A 14,839-nucleotide genomic window follows, 5' to 3' on the forward strand; every position below is an offset into this window, starting at 1 on the left:
ACTACGATGAGATTCCATCTCACTCCAACAAGGATGGCACTAATCCAAAAAACACAAAATAATAAATGTTCGAGGGGCTGCGGAGAGATTGGAACTCTTATACACTGCTGGTGGGAATGTAAAATGGTACAACCACTTTGGAAATCTATCTGGAGTTTTCTTAAAAAGTTAGAAATAGAACTACCATACAACCCAGAAATCCCACTCCTCGGAATATACCCTAGAGAAATAAGAGCCTTCACACGAACAGATATATGCACACCCATGTTTATTGCAGCACTGTTTACAATAGCAAAAACCTGGAAGCAACCAAGGTGTCCATCAATGGATGAATGGTTAAATAAATTAGGGTACATTCACACAATGGAATACTACACATCGATAAAGAACAGTGACGAATCTGTGAACATTTCATAACATGGAAGAACCTGGAAGGCATTATGCTGAGTGAAATTAGTCAGATGCAAAAGGACAAATATTGTATAAGACCACTATTTTAAGTTCTTGAGAAATAGTATAAACTGAGAAGAACACACTCTTTTGTGGTTACGAGAGGGGGGAGGGAGGGAGGGTGGGAGAGGGTTATTTACTGATTAGATGGTAGATAAGAACTACTTTAGGTGAAGCGAAGGACAATACTCAATACATAGAAGGTCAGCTCAACTGGACTGGACCGAAAGCAAAGAAGTTTCTGGGATAAACTGAATGCTTTGAAGGTCAGCGGAGGAAGGGCAGAGGTTTGGGGACTATGGCTTAAGGGGACTTCTAAGTCAATTGGCATAATAAACTCTATTATGATAACATTCTGCATCCCACTTAGAAGTGTGGTGTCTGGGATCTTAAATGCTAACAAGCAGCCATCTAAGATGCATCAATTGGTCTCAACGCATCTGGATAAAAGGAAAATGAAGAACACCAAGGTCACACGATAACTATGAGCCCGAGACAGAAAGGGCCACATGAACCAGAGACTTACATCATCCTGAGACCAGAAGAACTAGATGGTGCCCGGCCACAACGATAACTGCCCTGACGGGGAACACAACAGAGAACTCCTGAGGGAGCAGGAGAACAGTGGGATGCAGACCCCAAATTCTCATAAAAAGACCAGACTTAATGGTCTGACTGAGACTAGAAGAATCCCAGCAGTCATGGTCCCCAAACCTTCTGTTGGCCCAGGACAGGAACCATTCCTGAAGACAACTCATCAGACATGGAAGGGACTGGGCAATGGGCTGGAGAGAGATGCTGTTGAAGAGTGAGCTACTTGTATCAGGTGGACACTTGAGACTGTATTGGCATCTCCTGCCTGGAGGGGAGATAGGAGGGAAGAGAGGGTTAGAAACGGGCAAAAGGGTCACAAAAGGAGAGACTGGAAGAAGGGAGCGGGCTGACTCATTAGGGGGAGAGTAAATGGGAGTATGTAGTAAGGTGTATATAAGCTTACATGTGACAGACTGACTTGATTTGTAAACTTTCACTTAAAGCACAATAAAAATTATTAAAAAAAAAAAAAAAAAAACTAGAGGTAGAGCTGCCATATGACCTACCAATTCCTGGGCATATACCCTAGGGATCTAATAGAAATGACATGAACAGACATATGCACACCTATGTTCATCACAGCACTATTCACAACAGCAAAAAGATGGAAACAACCTACATGCCCATCAACAGATGAATAGATAAGTAAAATGTGGTACATAATACAATGGAATACTACTTAGCGATTTAAAAAAAAAAAAAAACTGAGTTCCTAAAACATCTTACAATGTGGATGAATCTGGTGGACATTATGTTGAGCAAAATAAGTCAATCCAAAAAGCCAAATATTGTATGTTCTTACTTTTATGAAATGACCTGAACAGGCAGATACACAAAAACTAACGTTCATTAGTGGTTACCAGTGACGGGTGGTGGGCAGAGGAGACAGAAATTCACTCTCTAGATAGTAGGCATTTATTTCTGATGATGAGAAAGATTACACTGTATCAGGGTGTGTGCACACGTAAATGATGTCACTAAATGATACAGAAGAAAAAAGGATCTTTTGGTAGGATTGCTATGACTCGGAATCGACTTGACAGCAAGAGTTTTTTTTTTTTTTTTGGTTTATGGCATATATTATTTTGAAACAACAGCAACAACAACCAAAAAATATATGTGTGGATATATATGTTTGCATATAGACATATGTCTTAGTCCTCTAGTGCTGCTATAATACCACAGGTGGATGGCTTTAACAAAGAGAAATTTACTTCCTCACAGTAAAGTAGGCTAAAGTCCAAATTCAGGGCATTGGCTCCAGGGGAAGGCTTTTCCCTCTCTGTTGGCTCTGGAGGAAGGTCCATGTCCTCAATCTTCACCTGTTCGAGGAGCTTTTCAGGCGCAGGGACCCTGAGTCCAAATGACACGCTATGCTCCCAGTGCTGCTTTCTCGGTGGTATGAAGTCCCCCTGTCTCTCTGCTTGCTTCTGTCTTTTATATCTCAAGAGATTGTCTCAAGACATAATCCAGTCCTGTAGGCTGAGTCCTGCCTCACTAACACAGCTGCCACCCATCCTCCTTCATTAACATCATAGAGGCAGGATTTACAACATATAGGAAAATCACACAATAATGGGACTCATGGCCCAGCTAAATTGATACACACATTTTTGGGAGGACATAATTCAATCCATGACAACATATATGTATATAGGTATGCAGAGTAAAACCTGGGAAAGCCAGAACCCATGTAAGGTGAAAACCTGTCAGAGAAGGAAAACTCAAATATTTTCTACTAAAATGAGTGATAGAAAAGTGTAAGACTGCAACCTGTCAAAGGCCGAAAACTTGTGAAACCCAGAAAACAAGGCAGTCATGTTGAGTTCCAGCTCCCACAGGTTTCACTGTATATGCAAGTATATATGTGTGTGTGTGTGTATATATAGGTTTATGCATATGTATAAGCCCAGGTGGCACAGTGGTTGAGCGTTCAGCTGCTAACCAAAAGGTCGGTGCAGATCCACCAGGTGCTCTTTGGAAACCTTATGGGGCAGTTCTACTCTGTCCTATAGGGATGCTATGAGTCGTTTTGGTTTTTTGGTTTTGTGTGTATATATATGCATGTATGTTACTGTATTTATAAATATTTATACATAATAAAGCATATAGGGGGCACAGTTATAGATACTTCTTAGACATAACCAAACACCTTGTGGGATTGGTTTCCTGAGTTTCAAAGATTAGGACCATGGTCTTGTGGGACATCTCAATTTTCATAATATAGTGCATAAAGTTAAGTTTGGTGAGTAGTGTCTGGGATCTTAGAAGTGTGTGAGTGGCCTTCTAAGATACAACTATTGGTCTCTACTCATATGGAGCAAAAGAGAAAGAAGGAAACCAAAGACTCAAAGAAGGAACTAGTCTGCAGGACTAATAATTTACACGAACCATGTCCTCATCTACCCTGAGACCAGAAGATGGTGCTTGGATACCACTACCAACCTTTCTGATCTGGGCCACGAATAGATAGACCCTGATACCAAACCAAAACCTGTTGCCGTTGAGTTGATTCTGACTCATAGCGACCATATAGGACAGAGTAGAACCACCCCATAGGGTTTCCAAGGCTGTAATCTTTATGGAAGCAGAGTGCCACATCTTTCTCCCACGGACCCTGTTAAAATGGGAGAGAAATTGGAACAGAACCTTAGATTCCAAAAAAAAAAAAAAAACAGACTTATTGGACCTGTTGAGACTGGAGGACTCCCCGAAGCTGTCGCCCAGAGATATTTTTTAAACCTTGAATTGAAACTAGCCCCTGAGTTCACCTTTTAGCTAATTAGATTCGTTCACAAAATAAAGAATATCACGTGTGAGTACTGTGCTCTTTTAAAAAAACCATCTACATAAGACCAAATGGTCAACAATTACTTTAAAACAAAGATGAGAAAGGGGGCAGAGAAACTAGATTAATGGAAATGGAACACCCAGAATGGAAGTGAGAATGTTCATATATTGTGAAGAATGTAACCAATGTTACTGAAAATTTGTGTAGAAACTGTTGAATGGGAACCTAAATTGCTGTGTAAACCTTCACCAAAAACACAACAAAATATTGTTTAAGCTTAGAATCCCCTGGGCGTGTTACTGGAGCTCAGAGGAGGGGCAGTGCCCAGCTGGTGTCTGGGGCTGGTTGTGACTGTGTTTAAAAAGCCTGCATATTGGCCCAGCAGCTGCAGCATCTTGGGGCCTCACAGGGACTGCAAGTTCAAAGGAGACCTACAGGAGGGAGCACTTCCCTGTCAGTGCTCCAGCCTGCCATCTCCCTCAAATGCCCTTGCTGGCAGAGTCCAATGGGAGCACCTGGCACAGCAGAGTGTGGGTCTCAGAATTCCAGGCCCAGCACCACAGAGCAGACCACAGACAGGAGGGCGCAGCTAGGAGGCGAGTTTAGTCGCTGGCCCACGGGGATGGGAGGGAGGTCAACACTGAGCGGGAGGGGTGCCGTGGTCACTGAGGCACGCAGCCCTCAGCCACTACTGCAGCGATCCAGTGCATTTGGAGTGTCTTTGCTGAGCCCTGCCCAGATAGCGATGCCCAGGGCACAGCCTGCACAGGAAGTGCCCCTAGCTGAGAGGAGAGGGGTGTCTGCCCCTCCACAGAGCCAGTTAGGAGTGCTGGGGGCAGAGGACCGGGGGTGCCCACTGACTGGCCTGTCCCTGGCTCTCTCCACAGCTGATCAGCGATGGCAGTGTGGTCTGTGCTGAAGCACTGTGGGACCATGTCACCATGGATGACCAAGAACTGGGCTTCAAAGCTGGGGACGTCATCGAAGTGATGGATGCCACCAACAGAGAGTGGTGGTGGGGCCGCATCACCGACGGGGAGGGGTGGTTTCCAGCCACCTTTGTGCGGGTACCACTCCACCTGAAGTTCTCTCAGGCCCTCTGTAGATAGGGTTGTCAGACCCCTGCCTGACTGCCCTGTAAAGAGCCACCTGGCTCTCCTCAGAAACCCAAACCTGACATACCTCAGGCTGCCAAGCAGCTAGGATCTGAGGCACAGGGCTGGACCTCCCACTTCTCCCTACATTGAGACTGCGTGCCCACTCTGTGCGTGTGGGCTGAAGGGTGGGTGCAGGGCCAGAAGGCCAGTTCCTCCTCCTCCAGAGCCACCACCTTCTCCCATGCCTGCACCCCGCTTCTCCCTCTGGATGGCCCTTGGTGACCTGTGAGGAAAGCAGGTGGGAAAGGACTGGAGTGTGGAGACAGGGCTCCACTCCTCCAACGGGAATTGGCTAGTTTAGAATAACCCCACCACAGATGACTTACTTTACCAAACATTTACTAAGCACTGTGCAGAATATTTTACATGAATTATCTCATTTAACTCACACAACCCTGAGGTGGCAACCAATATTTGCACATGAAGAAATCGAGGCACAGAAGTTCCGTTAATTAGCCCAAGAGATCACAGCTAGGGACCCAGAATTCCACCTAGATGGCCTCTGGTCTCCAGGGAAGGACTGAGGTGCAGTCTCCAAAGGCCCAGCAGGGGAAGCAGGGAAGGGCCCATCTCACCTGGGTCATGCTTCTCTTGCAGCGCATAGCCTCCCCCATAACCTGTGCATTCTGCACCCGAGGTGTCGCCTAGTCCAGGTCAGAGCCCCAGCCAGGCCTCTCAGCTCCAGAGGGACCCCAGGTATAAGCAGGCACAACTCAAAAGGCACTTCTGAGCACTGCTGGGTTCCAAGCACTGTGCTGAGCACAGAGTCTAAGGGACAACTGGGGGAGTACGGGAGCCTTTTGAGGTAGGCCTGGGTTGTCTCCGGACAACGCTGGCAGTGGCAGCTGTCCTTAGCACCAGGCCTGGGCCAAGAACTGCACGTGTGACCTTCGCAGGGGTTTCCAGTTGTCCCTTCGTTTCTGCAGGACTGTGCCCACCTACCTGCCCAGCCCCTGAACCAGTCAGACCCCCTCCAAGCCTCGGTTCCCCCTGCCACTCTGCAGGATGGGGGCACTGACCCTTCATGGGGTGCTGAACCTCCACGCGTTGCCTGCAGCTTCGGGTGAACCAGGACGAGCCAGCAGACGACGAGGCCCATCAGGTACAAGAGGACGGCAGGGTCGCAGATGGCGAGGCGGAAGAAGGCAGCTTAGTGCAGAGCAGCAAAGACCAGATGCGCACCAACGTCATCAACGAGATCCTCAGCACTGAGCGGGACTATATCAAGCACCTGCGGGACATCTGCGAGGTGAGCGAGGGCCAGGCCGGCGCTAGGGTGTGGATGGGGTGGGGAGCCCCGGAAGGCCCTGACCGGCCCCGACCCCCAGGGCTACATCCGGCAGTGCCGTAAGCGCGCTGATATGTTCAGCGAGGAGCAGCTGCGCACCATCTTCGGCAACATCGAGGACATCTACCGGTGCCAGAAGGCCTTCATCAAGGCCCTGGAACAGAGGTTCAACCGCGAGCGCCCGCACCTGAGCGAGCTGGGGGCCTGCTTCCTGGAGCACGTGAGTGCGGCGCTACCGAGTCTCCACACACACCTTGGCCCTGGCTCATTTCTGCCTCCTTTTCGCCTGCCCTGCTCTCCTGGTCAGTCTCCTTGCCTCCTCTCAGCGGCCTGCCCAGCAGGCTAAAACCCAGGCAACCTGCCCTCCTCCCAGAAGCTTCCAAACGTTCTGGGTGGACCCTGCTCCACGCCTCCACTTGGCCAACCACCCTAACCCTTCAACACTGTTTTAGGAGTGCCTCTGCTTCTGTGACATGGGGGGTGAGGACACACCAAGTCTGGAAAGCTCCTTGGAGCAGGGAGTGTCTGAGCACTGGCCCCAGATGGGTGTGCTATGGCCAGAGAGGGGCCAACTGGCAAACTCTGGGGTTCCTAACACAGTGCAAAAATTACGGCTTATGTTGTACTTACAGCGCTTGTCCCCTCGCTGTACCAGCTGGCACAGAGCCAAGGCTCGTCAGCCTGTTCTGGTCTGGGTGGAAGGGGAATTCTTGTCTGTTTTCCTCTCTCTGGCAGCCTTGAGGGGGTTGAGCAGACAGTATCAAGCCCAACTCATCCAGGACAGCCAGCCCATCCAGGGCAGGCTACTACCAGTGGTGGTATTGGGAAGGCCCTGCCACCCCAGGGAGTAGGGAACCGGGGAGGTAGACCATGGAGTGCCATTGGCCAACTGTTTCTGTGCAGACTCAGATGGTGGGCCTGGACAGCAGGTTGGCACCCGTGTAAGTAAGGTTGGTTCCATTTATCCAGCAGGCAGAGTTGTGGCCCAGGGAGGGGGTACTGGGGCTGAACCTCTGTTGAGGGACAGATCCAGAGACAGGCACATTGCTTTGGGTGGCCATCACAACCTCCCCCAGGAGGAGGCATCCCCTCATTTCACCTGATCCAGGAAGCCCAGAGAATTTCCTGACTTGCCCAGGTTGCTCCGTGGCAGACCTGGGCCCTCTACCTCCAGTTAGATGAAGTTGGACGGAAAGGAGGCACAGCGAGCCTGGCACAAGGATGTGGGCGTCCATGTGACTCTGTGGGACAGGCAAAGAGTCAGGACTTTGTGAGGAGTAAGCAGGACCTGGGCCAGCAGCCCATCACAGAAGCTGGCATCCTATTACCTCTCAGTATCTGTCTGTTTCTAGGTTCTGTTGACCAGCAATGCCCACTGTCTGCCGCTGTCATTTTCAGCCTCCATAGCTTCAGTGGTTTCTTCAGAAAACCTAACATACAGCCAAACTATGTGCCAGAGAAAGGCTGAGGAAGCATGGGCCCATGTTGGCGCTCACCATTTCAGCATTCTCTCACCCCTGGGCATTGAGTCCACTTGGCTGGTGCCCTCGCAAAGCAAGGGGACAGGGAAACCAGCACTCTGAGCCCAGAGGCCCCTGCCTAGGGCCTGGGGGTGGGGTGGGGGCAGAGGACAGCTGTCCTGATCTCCAGCTGTGTCCCTCCAGCAAGCAGACTTCCAGATCTACTCGGAGTACTGCAACAACCACCCCAACGCCTGTGTGGAGCTCTCCCGGCTTGCCAAGCTCAGCAAGTATGTGTACTTCTTCGAGGCCTGCCGGCTACTCCAGAGGATGATTGACATCTCCCTGGACGGCTTCCTGCTGACGCCAGTGCAGAAGATCTGCAAGTACCCTCTGCAGCTGGCAGAGCTTCTCAAATACACACCCCCACAGCACAGGTGGGACACCCTGGTGGCATAGGGGTTAAGTGCCACTACGGCTGCTAACCAAGAGGTCAGCAGTTGAAACCCGCCAGGCGCTCCTTGGAAACCCTATGGGGCAGTTCTACTCTGTCCTAGGGGTCACTATGAGTTGGAAATCGACTCGAGGGCAGTGGGTTTGGTTTTAGTTTTTCAGCACAGGTAGGGGTGCACTAGGGGGCCCCTGGGGCTCTGCTTGCCTCCCTTCAGACAGCAGCTGTGCCAGGCCCTGCTATGGGCACTAGGCAATAGCAGCAGAGAGCAAACTAGGAATCCATGCTCTTGTGGCGCTGTTGGTGCAACGGGGCGGGGCGGGGGGGGGGATAAGGATGTATAAGTTCGACTCGTGCTACCACAGCTGAAGTTCTGGCTGGCTCCAGAGGGGTGCAGGAGGGTCCCAGGCCCCTCCCACCACCCTCCAGCTCCTCTGCTGTGCCACAGGGATTTCAAGGACGTGGAAGCTGCCTTACATGCCATGAAGAACGTGGCCCAGCTCATCAACGAAAGGAAGCGGAGGCTTGAAAACATCGACAAGATTGCGCAGTGGCAGAGCTCCATAGAAGACTGGGAGGTGAGGCCCAGAGGGCCCAGAAAAGACAGAGACCTTGGCCCTGTGCTTTAACACCATGCTTGTGCCTAAGAGTTGGCTGGTGCGGGGTAGGGGTGGTGGGGCAGAGGAGGCATCTGAAGCAGGGACACACTTCTGGAAGCTGGCAAGCAGGGACTCATGGCAGGAGAGTGCACCTGTTTCACCAAACTCCAGGAGCGGGCCTCAAGGGCCACTCTGTCCTAGTGAAGCGTGAAGAGTGGAAGGCCCTTGTGCAAAGACAATGCTATTCTCTTCCCATTGGCAGACAGCCAGTCCCAAAATGGGGCCCCACACAGAGGGAAGCCATTCCATTGCTCTGCTTCCAGGTGGACTCCTGACCTTAGCTAACTGTGGGGGCACCAGTAAAGGTACTCAAGACCAAACCAAACCAAACCAAACCCAATGCTGTCAATTCCGACTCATAGCGACCCTATAGGACAGAGTAGAACTGCCCAATAGGGTTTCCAAGGAACACCTGGTGAATTTCAACTGCCGACCATTTGGCTGGCAGCTGAGCTCTTAACCACTGTACCACCAGGGCTCCATAGGGCCTCAGGCATGACCAGCAATGGGTCATCCAGTCAGAGCCTCCTGGTTTGTTTGCAGGAACCAGTTTTGCCTCTAAAGCACCACCACACCCTGAACTAGGACATTTCTACCAGTCGGGCCATCAGCCTAAGGAGTGGCTGTAGGAACCCCCCACCTCTGCACCCCCATCAATCTGACTCCTCCCTGAGACCATGGCTCCCTGTGGTGCCCTGCCCACTCCGTACCACACCCACACCAGTCCTGTCTCTATAGGCCCCTGCACAAATCAACCAAGAGGACCATCAGGACCAGCTGTAGAACTTTATAAAAATACAGATGTTTGCACCCCACCCTAGATATAATGAGTTAGAATCCCTGGAGTTGGGGGAGGGGCTGAGCAATGTTTGTTTTTGCTTTTACATTTCCGTGGCAATTGATTCTGAGACTTAGCCCTGGTTAAGACTCCCTACAAAATACCAAACTGAAAGCAGCCTGCAGCTCCTGGCTGTGGCTGGCATCTTCAAGGAGTGGCCTAAGGGGCAGGCTGAGTCAGGAAGTCAGGCCCCAGTGAGACCATTCCAGGCTCTAAACACATTTCACTGGGAAGAGGACCACCTTAGCAGCCATGAAAACTGGCGTCAGAGTGACTTCCAGCCAGGCCTAGTTATTCTCTAGAGCAGCACTGACCAACAGGAATACAACGTGAGCCACACTGTAAATTTATACTTTCCAATAGCCACCTAAGGAGCCCTGGTGGAACAGTGGTTAAGCACTTGGCTGCTAACCAAAAGGTCAGTTCGAACCCACCAGCTGCTCCTCAAAAGAGAGATGTGGCAGTCTGCGTCGGTAAATATTTACAGCCTTGGAAACCCTGTGCAGCAGTTCTAGTCTGTCCTATAGGGTCGCTGTGAGTCAGAATCGACTCGACAGCAACAGGTTTGGTTTGGTTTTGGTTTGAGCTATCTTAAAAAAAAAAAAGACAACAGATGAAACTCATTTTAATGTTTTAACTCTATATCCAAAATATTACCATCTCCACATGTAATCAATATAAAATGTACTTGAGGAAATATTTTACATTCATTATTTCATATGAAGTCTTCAAAACTGGCATTTTATACCTACCTCACATCTCAAGTGGCCACACCTCAAGTGCTCAATTAGCCACAGGAGGCTCCAGGCTCCCTGCTTTACAAAGATAACCAACTCATACGACAAACGTGGCCCACCTTCCTCCCTCTTCCCACCTTTGCTGCACCCAGAATACTTACTTCCCCGGGCTGCAGGGACGTCCTGCAGGCCCACCACGGCTTGTACTTGCTGCTGAAGCCCTGTGGATGCCACACCCCTCATCCCCAGGGCAGAGGCAGGAAGCAAAGATGGTTGAAGAGGCTTTCTCTGGGGCTCACAGTTAGGTGGGCTCAGCTCATGGCTCTCCTTGGGCTCCCCCAGGGGGAAGATCTCCTGGTCAGGAGCTCAGAACTCATCTACTCGGGGGAGCTGACACGCATTTTGCAGCCTCAGGCCAAGAGCCAGCAGAGAATGTTTTTCCTTTTTGACCATCAACTCATCTACTGTAAGAAGGTACCAGAGTCGCTGAGCCCTGGGCACAGGGTGGCCCCGCATCAATCAGGCAGAGGGAGTCAAGCCAGGGCCAGGTGCAGCTGCCCAGAGGAAAGCAGCCAGCCAGGTTCCCAAAAGGCCCACGGGCAACCCACAGGGCCAGAAGGAGGGTGGCTCTGCAGGGTGGGCCTATACTCAGGGCCGACAGGGGGCAGCCTGACTGGGGCCTGTGCTGTCGAGAACACCATAGCTAGGCTCTCCCGGGCCTGGACACTTCTTGCTCCTCAAGCCACCTTTTCTCTCCCTGCAAACCTTGCTCCTCCTTCCCAGCCCTGCAGTCCTCAGCCCTGTAACTTCTTGCAGGCTTCTCAAGCCACCTGTAGGGCCTGAGGAGCCCGCACCTACACTGCTTTGACTCCTCTCTTGATGAAACCTGACTGACCAAGATCTCTGCCTCACTGTGTGACCTGGCCACTTGTCCCTCCCCTCCCACCCCACCCCACTCCCAGGTGATGTAGAGTTCAGCTTCCGCACTGTTTCCATGGCTGCCATCCCAGCTGCAGCCCCTCTGCCCTCCTAAAATAGAGACTGACTCCCATGCAGGGTTGGATTGTCCAGTAAGCGAAGTACTCACAGGCTTACTTGTGCTTACTTACTAATCTGTAGTGCACAATTTCAACTGTTCTTCACCACATCAAAGGTGGTAAAACCCATGTGAAATTGTGCATTACAGATTAGTACGTAAACAAAAGCCCACGCATACCTTGCTTACTGGTTAATCTCTTCCTGCTCCCAGACCAGACACGCAGAGGCATCAGAAGCTGTTTCCAGAACTAGAGACTCCCCCCAGGACTGGGGCTGGACCAGGGGCATTCACAGGTTCAGCAAACCTTGGTCAGGAGACCCACTGTCCCATGGTGTGTACCTGTGGTGGACACCCCCAGGACCCTTCCTGTAAAGAGGAGCTGGCCTCAGGCAGGGCCCTGGCAAGGGTTCGGAAGGGCCAGGAGGGTCCCTACCAGCAGGCTGGGCACCACCTGATGGCATCTCTGGCAGGACCTGCTCCGCCGTGAAGTCCTGTACTATAAGGGCCGCGTGGACATGGACCGCCTGGAGGTCGTGGATGTGGAAGATGGGAAGGACAGAGACCTCCATATGAGCATCAAGAATGCCTTCAGGCTATGCTGCAGCACCACGGGGGAGAGCCATCTGCTGTGCGCCAGGAAGCCCGAGCAGAAGCAGCGCTGGCTGAAGGCTTTTGTCAGTGAGAGGGAGCAGGTGCGGCTGGACCAGGAGACAGGTGCGTGACCCTGCTCAGCCTTGTCCTCCTCACCTGAACATGAGGCGGTCAGAACCACCTGCAACTGTGAGACAGCCCCTGTCCATCATACAAGGGCCCTTCTCAGTCCTAGGAGTGTGAACCTGCACTGCCTTCATCACCCTACTGGCAGGAGCAACCCCTTCCTCTCAGCATGCAGCCGCAGGGCCCTGCCACTGTCCTGGGTGCGTCTGGGGTGGGGGGTTGCTTGCACAGGGTTTGGGCCCCTCTGCTCACCGCCCCAGGTTGCTCGGACCTGAGGGAGCCCCCTTCCAAAGCAAGCCCTGGGAGAGGATTAGGGTGGAATATGGGGGCTGCCCTCCAGAAGCCTCCCCCACAGCCCCCACGTGACCAGGGCATCTCCCCACTGCACCCCCGCCTGCCCCTGGGCCCCGTGGGAGATGCAGGGAGAGAGACTGCCCTCAGGGCTCCAGGCAGTGGGGAGATGGGCCTCTGGTAACAGGGAGGGGAGTGCAGCATGTGAAGCAGAGGACACATGGCCAGATGAGGTCCCAGCAACCTCTCTTCCCAGGTAGGGCCAAGGGCTGGGCGTCCACCCATAGGCTGGTGCAGCCCAGGTACAAAAGCATGTGGAAGGGCTGCCTCATCCTTGGCAGAGATGCCCAAGGGGTCCTCACTGTGTCCCCGCCCCACCCCAGGCTTTTCCATCACAGAACTGCAGAGGAAGCAGGCCATGCTGAATGCCAGCAAGCATCGAGCTGCTGGGAAGCCTAAGGGTAAGCCCCCTGTTCCCATCTCCTGGGCCACACACACCCATCCTGACACGAGCCATGACCAGGTGTCTGCCCCTGAAGGTTGGTGACTGAGGGGCTGCCAGTGACAAAGCAGGCAGCCCACAGCATCTCACTGACCTGCACAGCTCCCTGCAAAGGAGCAAACGGCCCCACTCCCTCAGGCCTGGAGCCCCAAAATGTCAATGGCACACGCCATGGAGGAGTCCAGAGCCCTCATCTTCCCAGCACTCCTACCATCACCTCTGAAGGCCACAGAAGGGCAGGGCATGTGCCAGCAGCTCATTGGTGGCCAAGGTGGCCCCTGGGTGTAGTCAGCCCAAACCTTGCTGAAGCAAGTCTTTTGTGTGGCAGAGCTGTCACCTGTGGGAGACCTAAGGCAGAGCCATGGAACGGGCCCAGGTCCACCCCTCCCACAGCGCAGGCTGCCACCCTGCCCTGTGCCATGTGACCCGCTTGTGTCATCTTCCCTCTGCCCAGCCACCAGCCGGCCCTACTACCTGACACGCCAGAAGCACCCAGCACTGCCGGCCGGCCTACCCCCCCAGCAGCAAGTCTTGGTGCTGGCAGAGCCCAAGCGGAAGCCGTCTACCTTCTGGCACAGCATCAGCCGGCTGACACCCTTCCGAAAGTGAGCCTCACACCCTCACTCCCTGCACCCGGCCCAACAGCACTTTGGACTGCCTCAGCAAAGGGCCACGATGCACTACGGTGCTTCAGCTCTTCTGCTGCGTCCTCCATATCCAGCCTTCCTTTGCCTGTTTATTTTGCAAACTGGAAGTGAGTAGGGCTGAGGCAAAGGGATTCTGGATGCTGCCAGGAGTGAGCCAGGTTCTGTCTTACCACACTTGGAGACGGTGCCAGGACAGCAGGGGGTGCCCCAACACATGCAGCACCCCACCCCCCCACCCCACCCCACAGGCCTGCCTGACTCCTGTGCAGGGCCTTTTGCCAGCTCTGCTTTGGACCTGAAAGCCCTGCCTCAGAGTTCCCCCACCTTCTCCTCTTGCAGCCCTGGGCCAAAACACTGTGGCCACTTTGGACCCTCTTCTTTGGAAATCTGATCATCCCTCCACCTCCTCCTGCTTTCTCTGGGCAGGAGGGAAAGATGCTTGGGCCCTTAGCTGCCTGCACAGCCCTCTACCATCCTTGCAGGCCCCAGCCCCTGCCAGTGGTGTCAAGCACTACAGCCTGAGAATGGGAAACAGGAACTCTGTGCCTAGACATCTGGCCCAGAGCCCACCTGTTTTTCCCCACCCTTCTCTGGACACTCCTGGCTGCTGGACACTCTCTTCATCTGTGTTTATTTACAGTGGGAAGAAAAGAAAACTGTACTCAGCTGTGCTATTAGAGTTTGTAGCCAGTCCATCTGTAGCTGTGGGCTTACTCCTGAACCTGGTTCCTATTTTCCTTGTTTGGATTTTGTTTTGTTTTCTAACTATGGAGAAAAAGAACTGTTAGTGACACAGAAAGATTGCCTTACCCCCAAGCGTGAGAAGCCATAAGGACTGAATCCTGCAACCCAGCATCTAGTGCCTGTCAACCCCAGGCAGGACTGTGGAGGAGGGAGTCCCAGCAAGGATCAAGGAGTGTGCGGATGCCAAGGGCCCACCCCAGCCCAGGGGAGCTCAGCAGCATGTACAGTCACTCTTGCACTAAACCTTCTCCAAGCCGGAACAAAATTTCATAAAGAAATCTTGTGAAAAGTAACCTAGCTGCCAGTCACTGTGTCTCCTATTGGGTGTTTGTATTTTTCCTCAACATGCCCTGTTCCTTTTTGCCCCCATTATCCCATCTCTACCCTAGTTCTTACTTTGAAGAGAAGGAATGAGCCCCACAGCCTGAAGGGAGTTGTCGGGGGCGGGGGGCTCATCCTGGTTGTAGACCACAG

The 14,839-nt window shown here is 52.4% G+C and overlaps 1 protein-coding gene across 5 annotated transcripts in view; it reads left to right on the forward strand.

Moving 5' to 3' along the window:
• The window catches only part of ARHGEF4 (Rho guanine nucleotide exchange factor 4), a 37,762-nt gene extending 23,128 nt beyond the window's left edge, over window positions 1-14,634 (forward strand). For 2 of the 5 annotated variants that reach the window (XM_023556100.2, XM_023556098.2), the window contains exons 2-10: window positions 4,723-4,902; window positions 6,050-6,241; window positions 6,321-6,500; window positions 7,945-8,177; window positions 8,640-8,769; window positions 10,768-10,899; window positions 11,935-12,178; window positions 12,856-12,933; window positions 13,429-14,634. In XM_023556100.2, the coding sequence (XP_023411868.1) occupies window positions 4,723-4,902; window positions 6,050-6,241; window positions 6,321-6,500; window positions 7,945-8,177; window positions 8,640-8,769; window positions 10,768-10,899; window positions 11,935-12,178; window positions 12,856-12,933; window positions 13,429-13,583 (1,524 nt within the window). In that variant the 3' untranslated portion in view covers window positions 13,584-14,634. Of the gene's footprint in view, window positions 1-4,722; window positions 4,903-6,049; window positions 6,242-6,320; window positions 6,501-7,944; window positions 8,178-8,639; window positions 8,770-10,767; window positions 10,900-11,674; window positions 12,179-12,855 lie in introns of those variants that run through there. The other 3 variants (XM_064287369.1, XM_064287371.1, XM_064287370.1) reach the window with 3 other exon arrangements.
• The last annotated feature ends 205 nt before the right edge of the window (window positions 14,635-14,839 follow it).

This window comes from Loxodonta africana, chromosome 6 (assembly GCF_030014295.1).
Source record: "Loxodonta africana isolate mLoxAfr1 chromosome 6, mLoxAfr1.hap2, whole genome shotgun sequence".
Taxonomy (NCBI): Eukaryota; Metazoa; Chordata; class Mammalia; order Proboscidea; family Elephantidae; genus Loxodonta; species Loxodonta africana.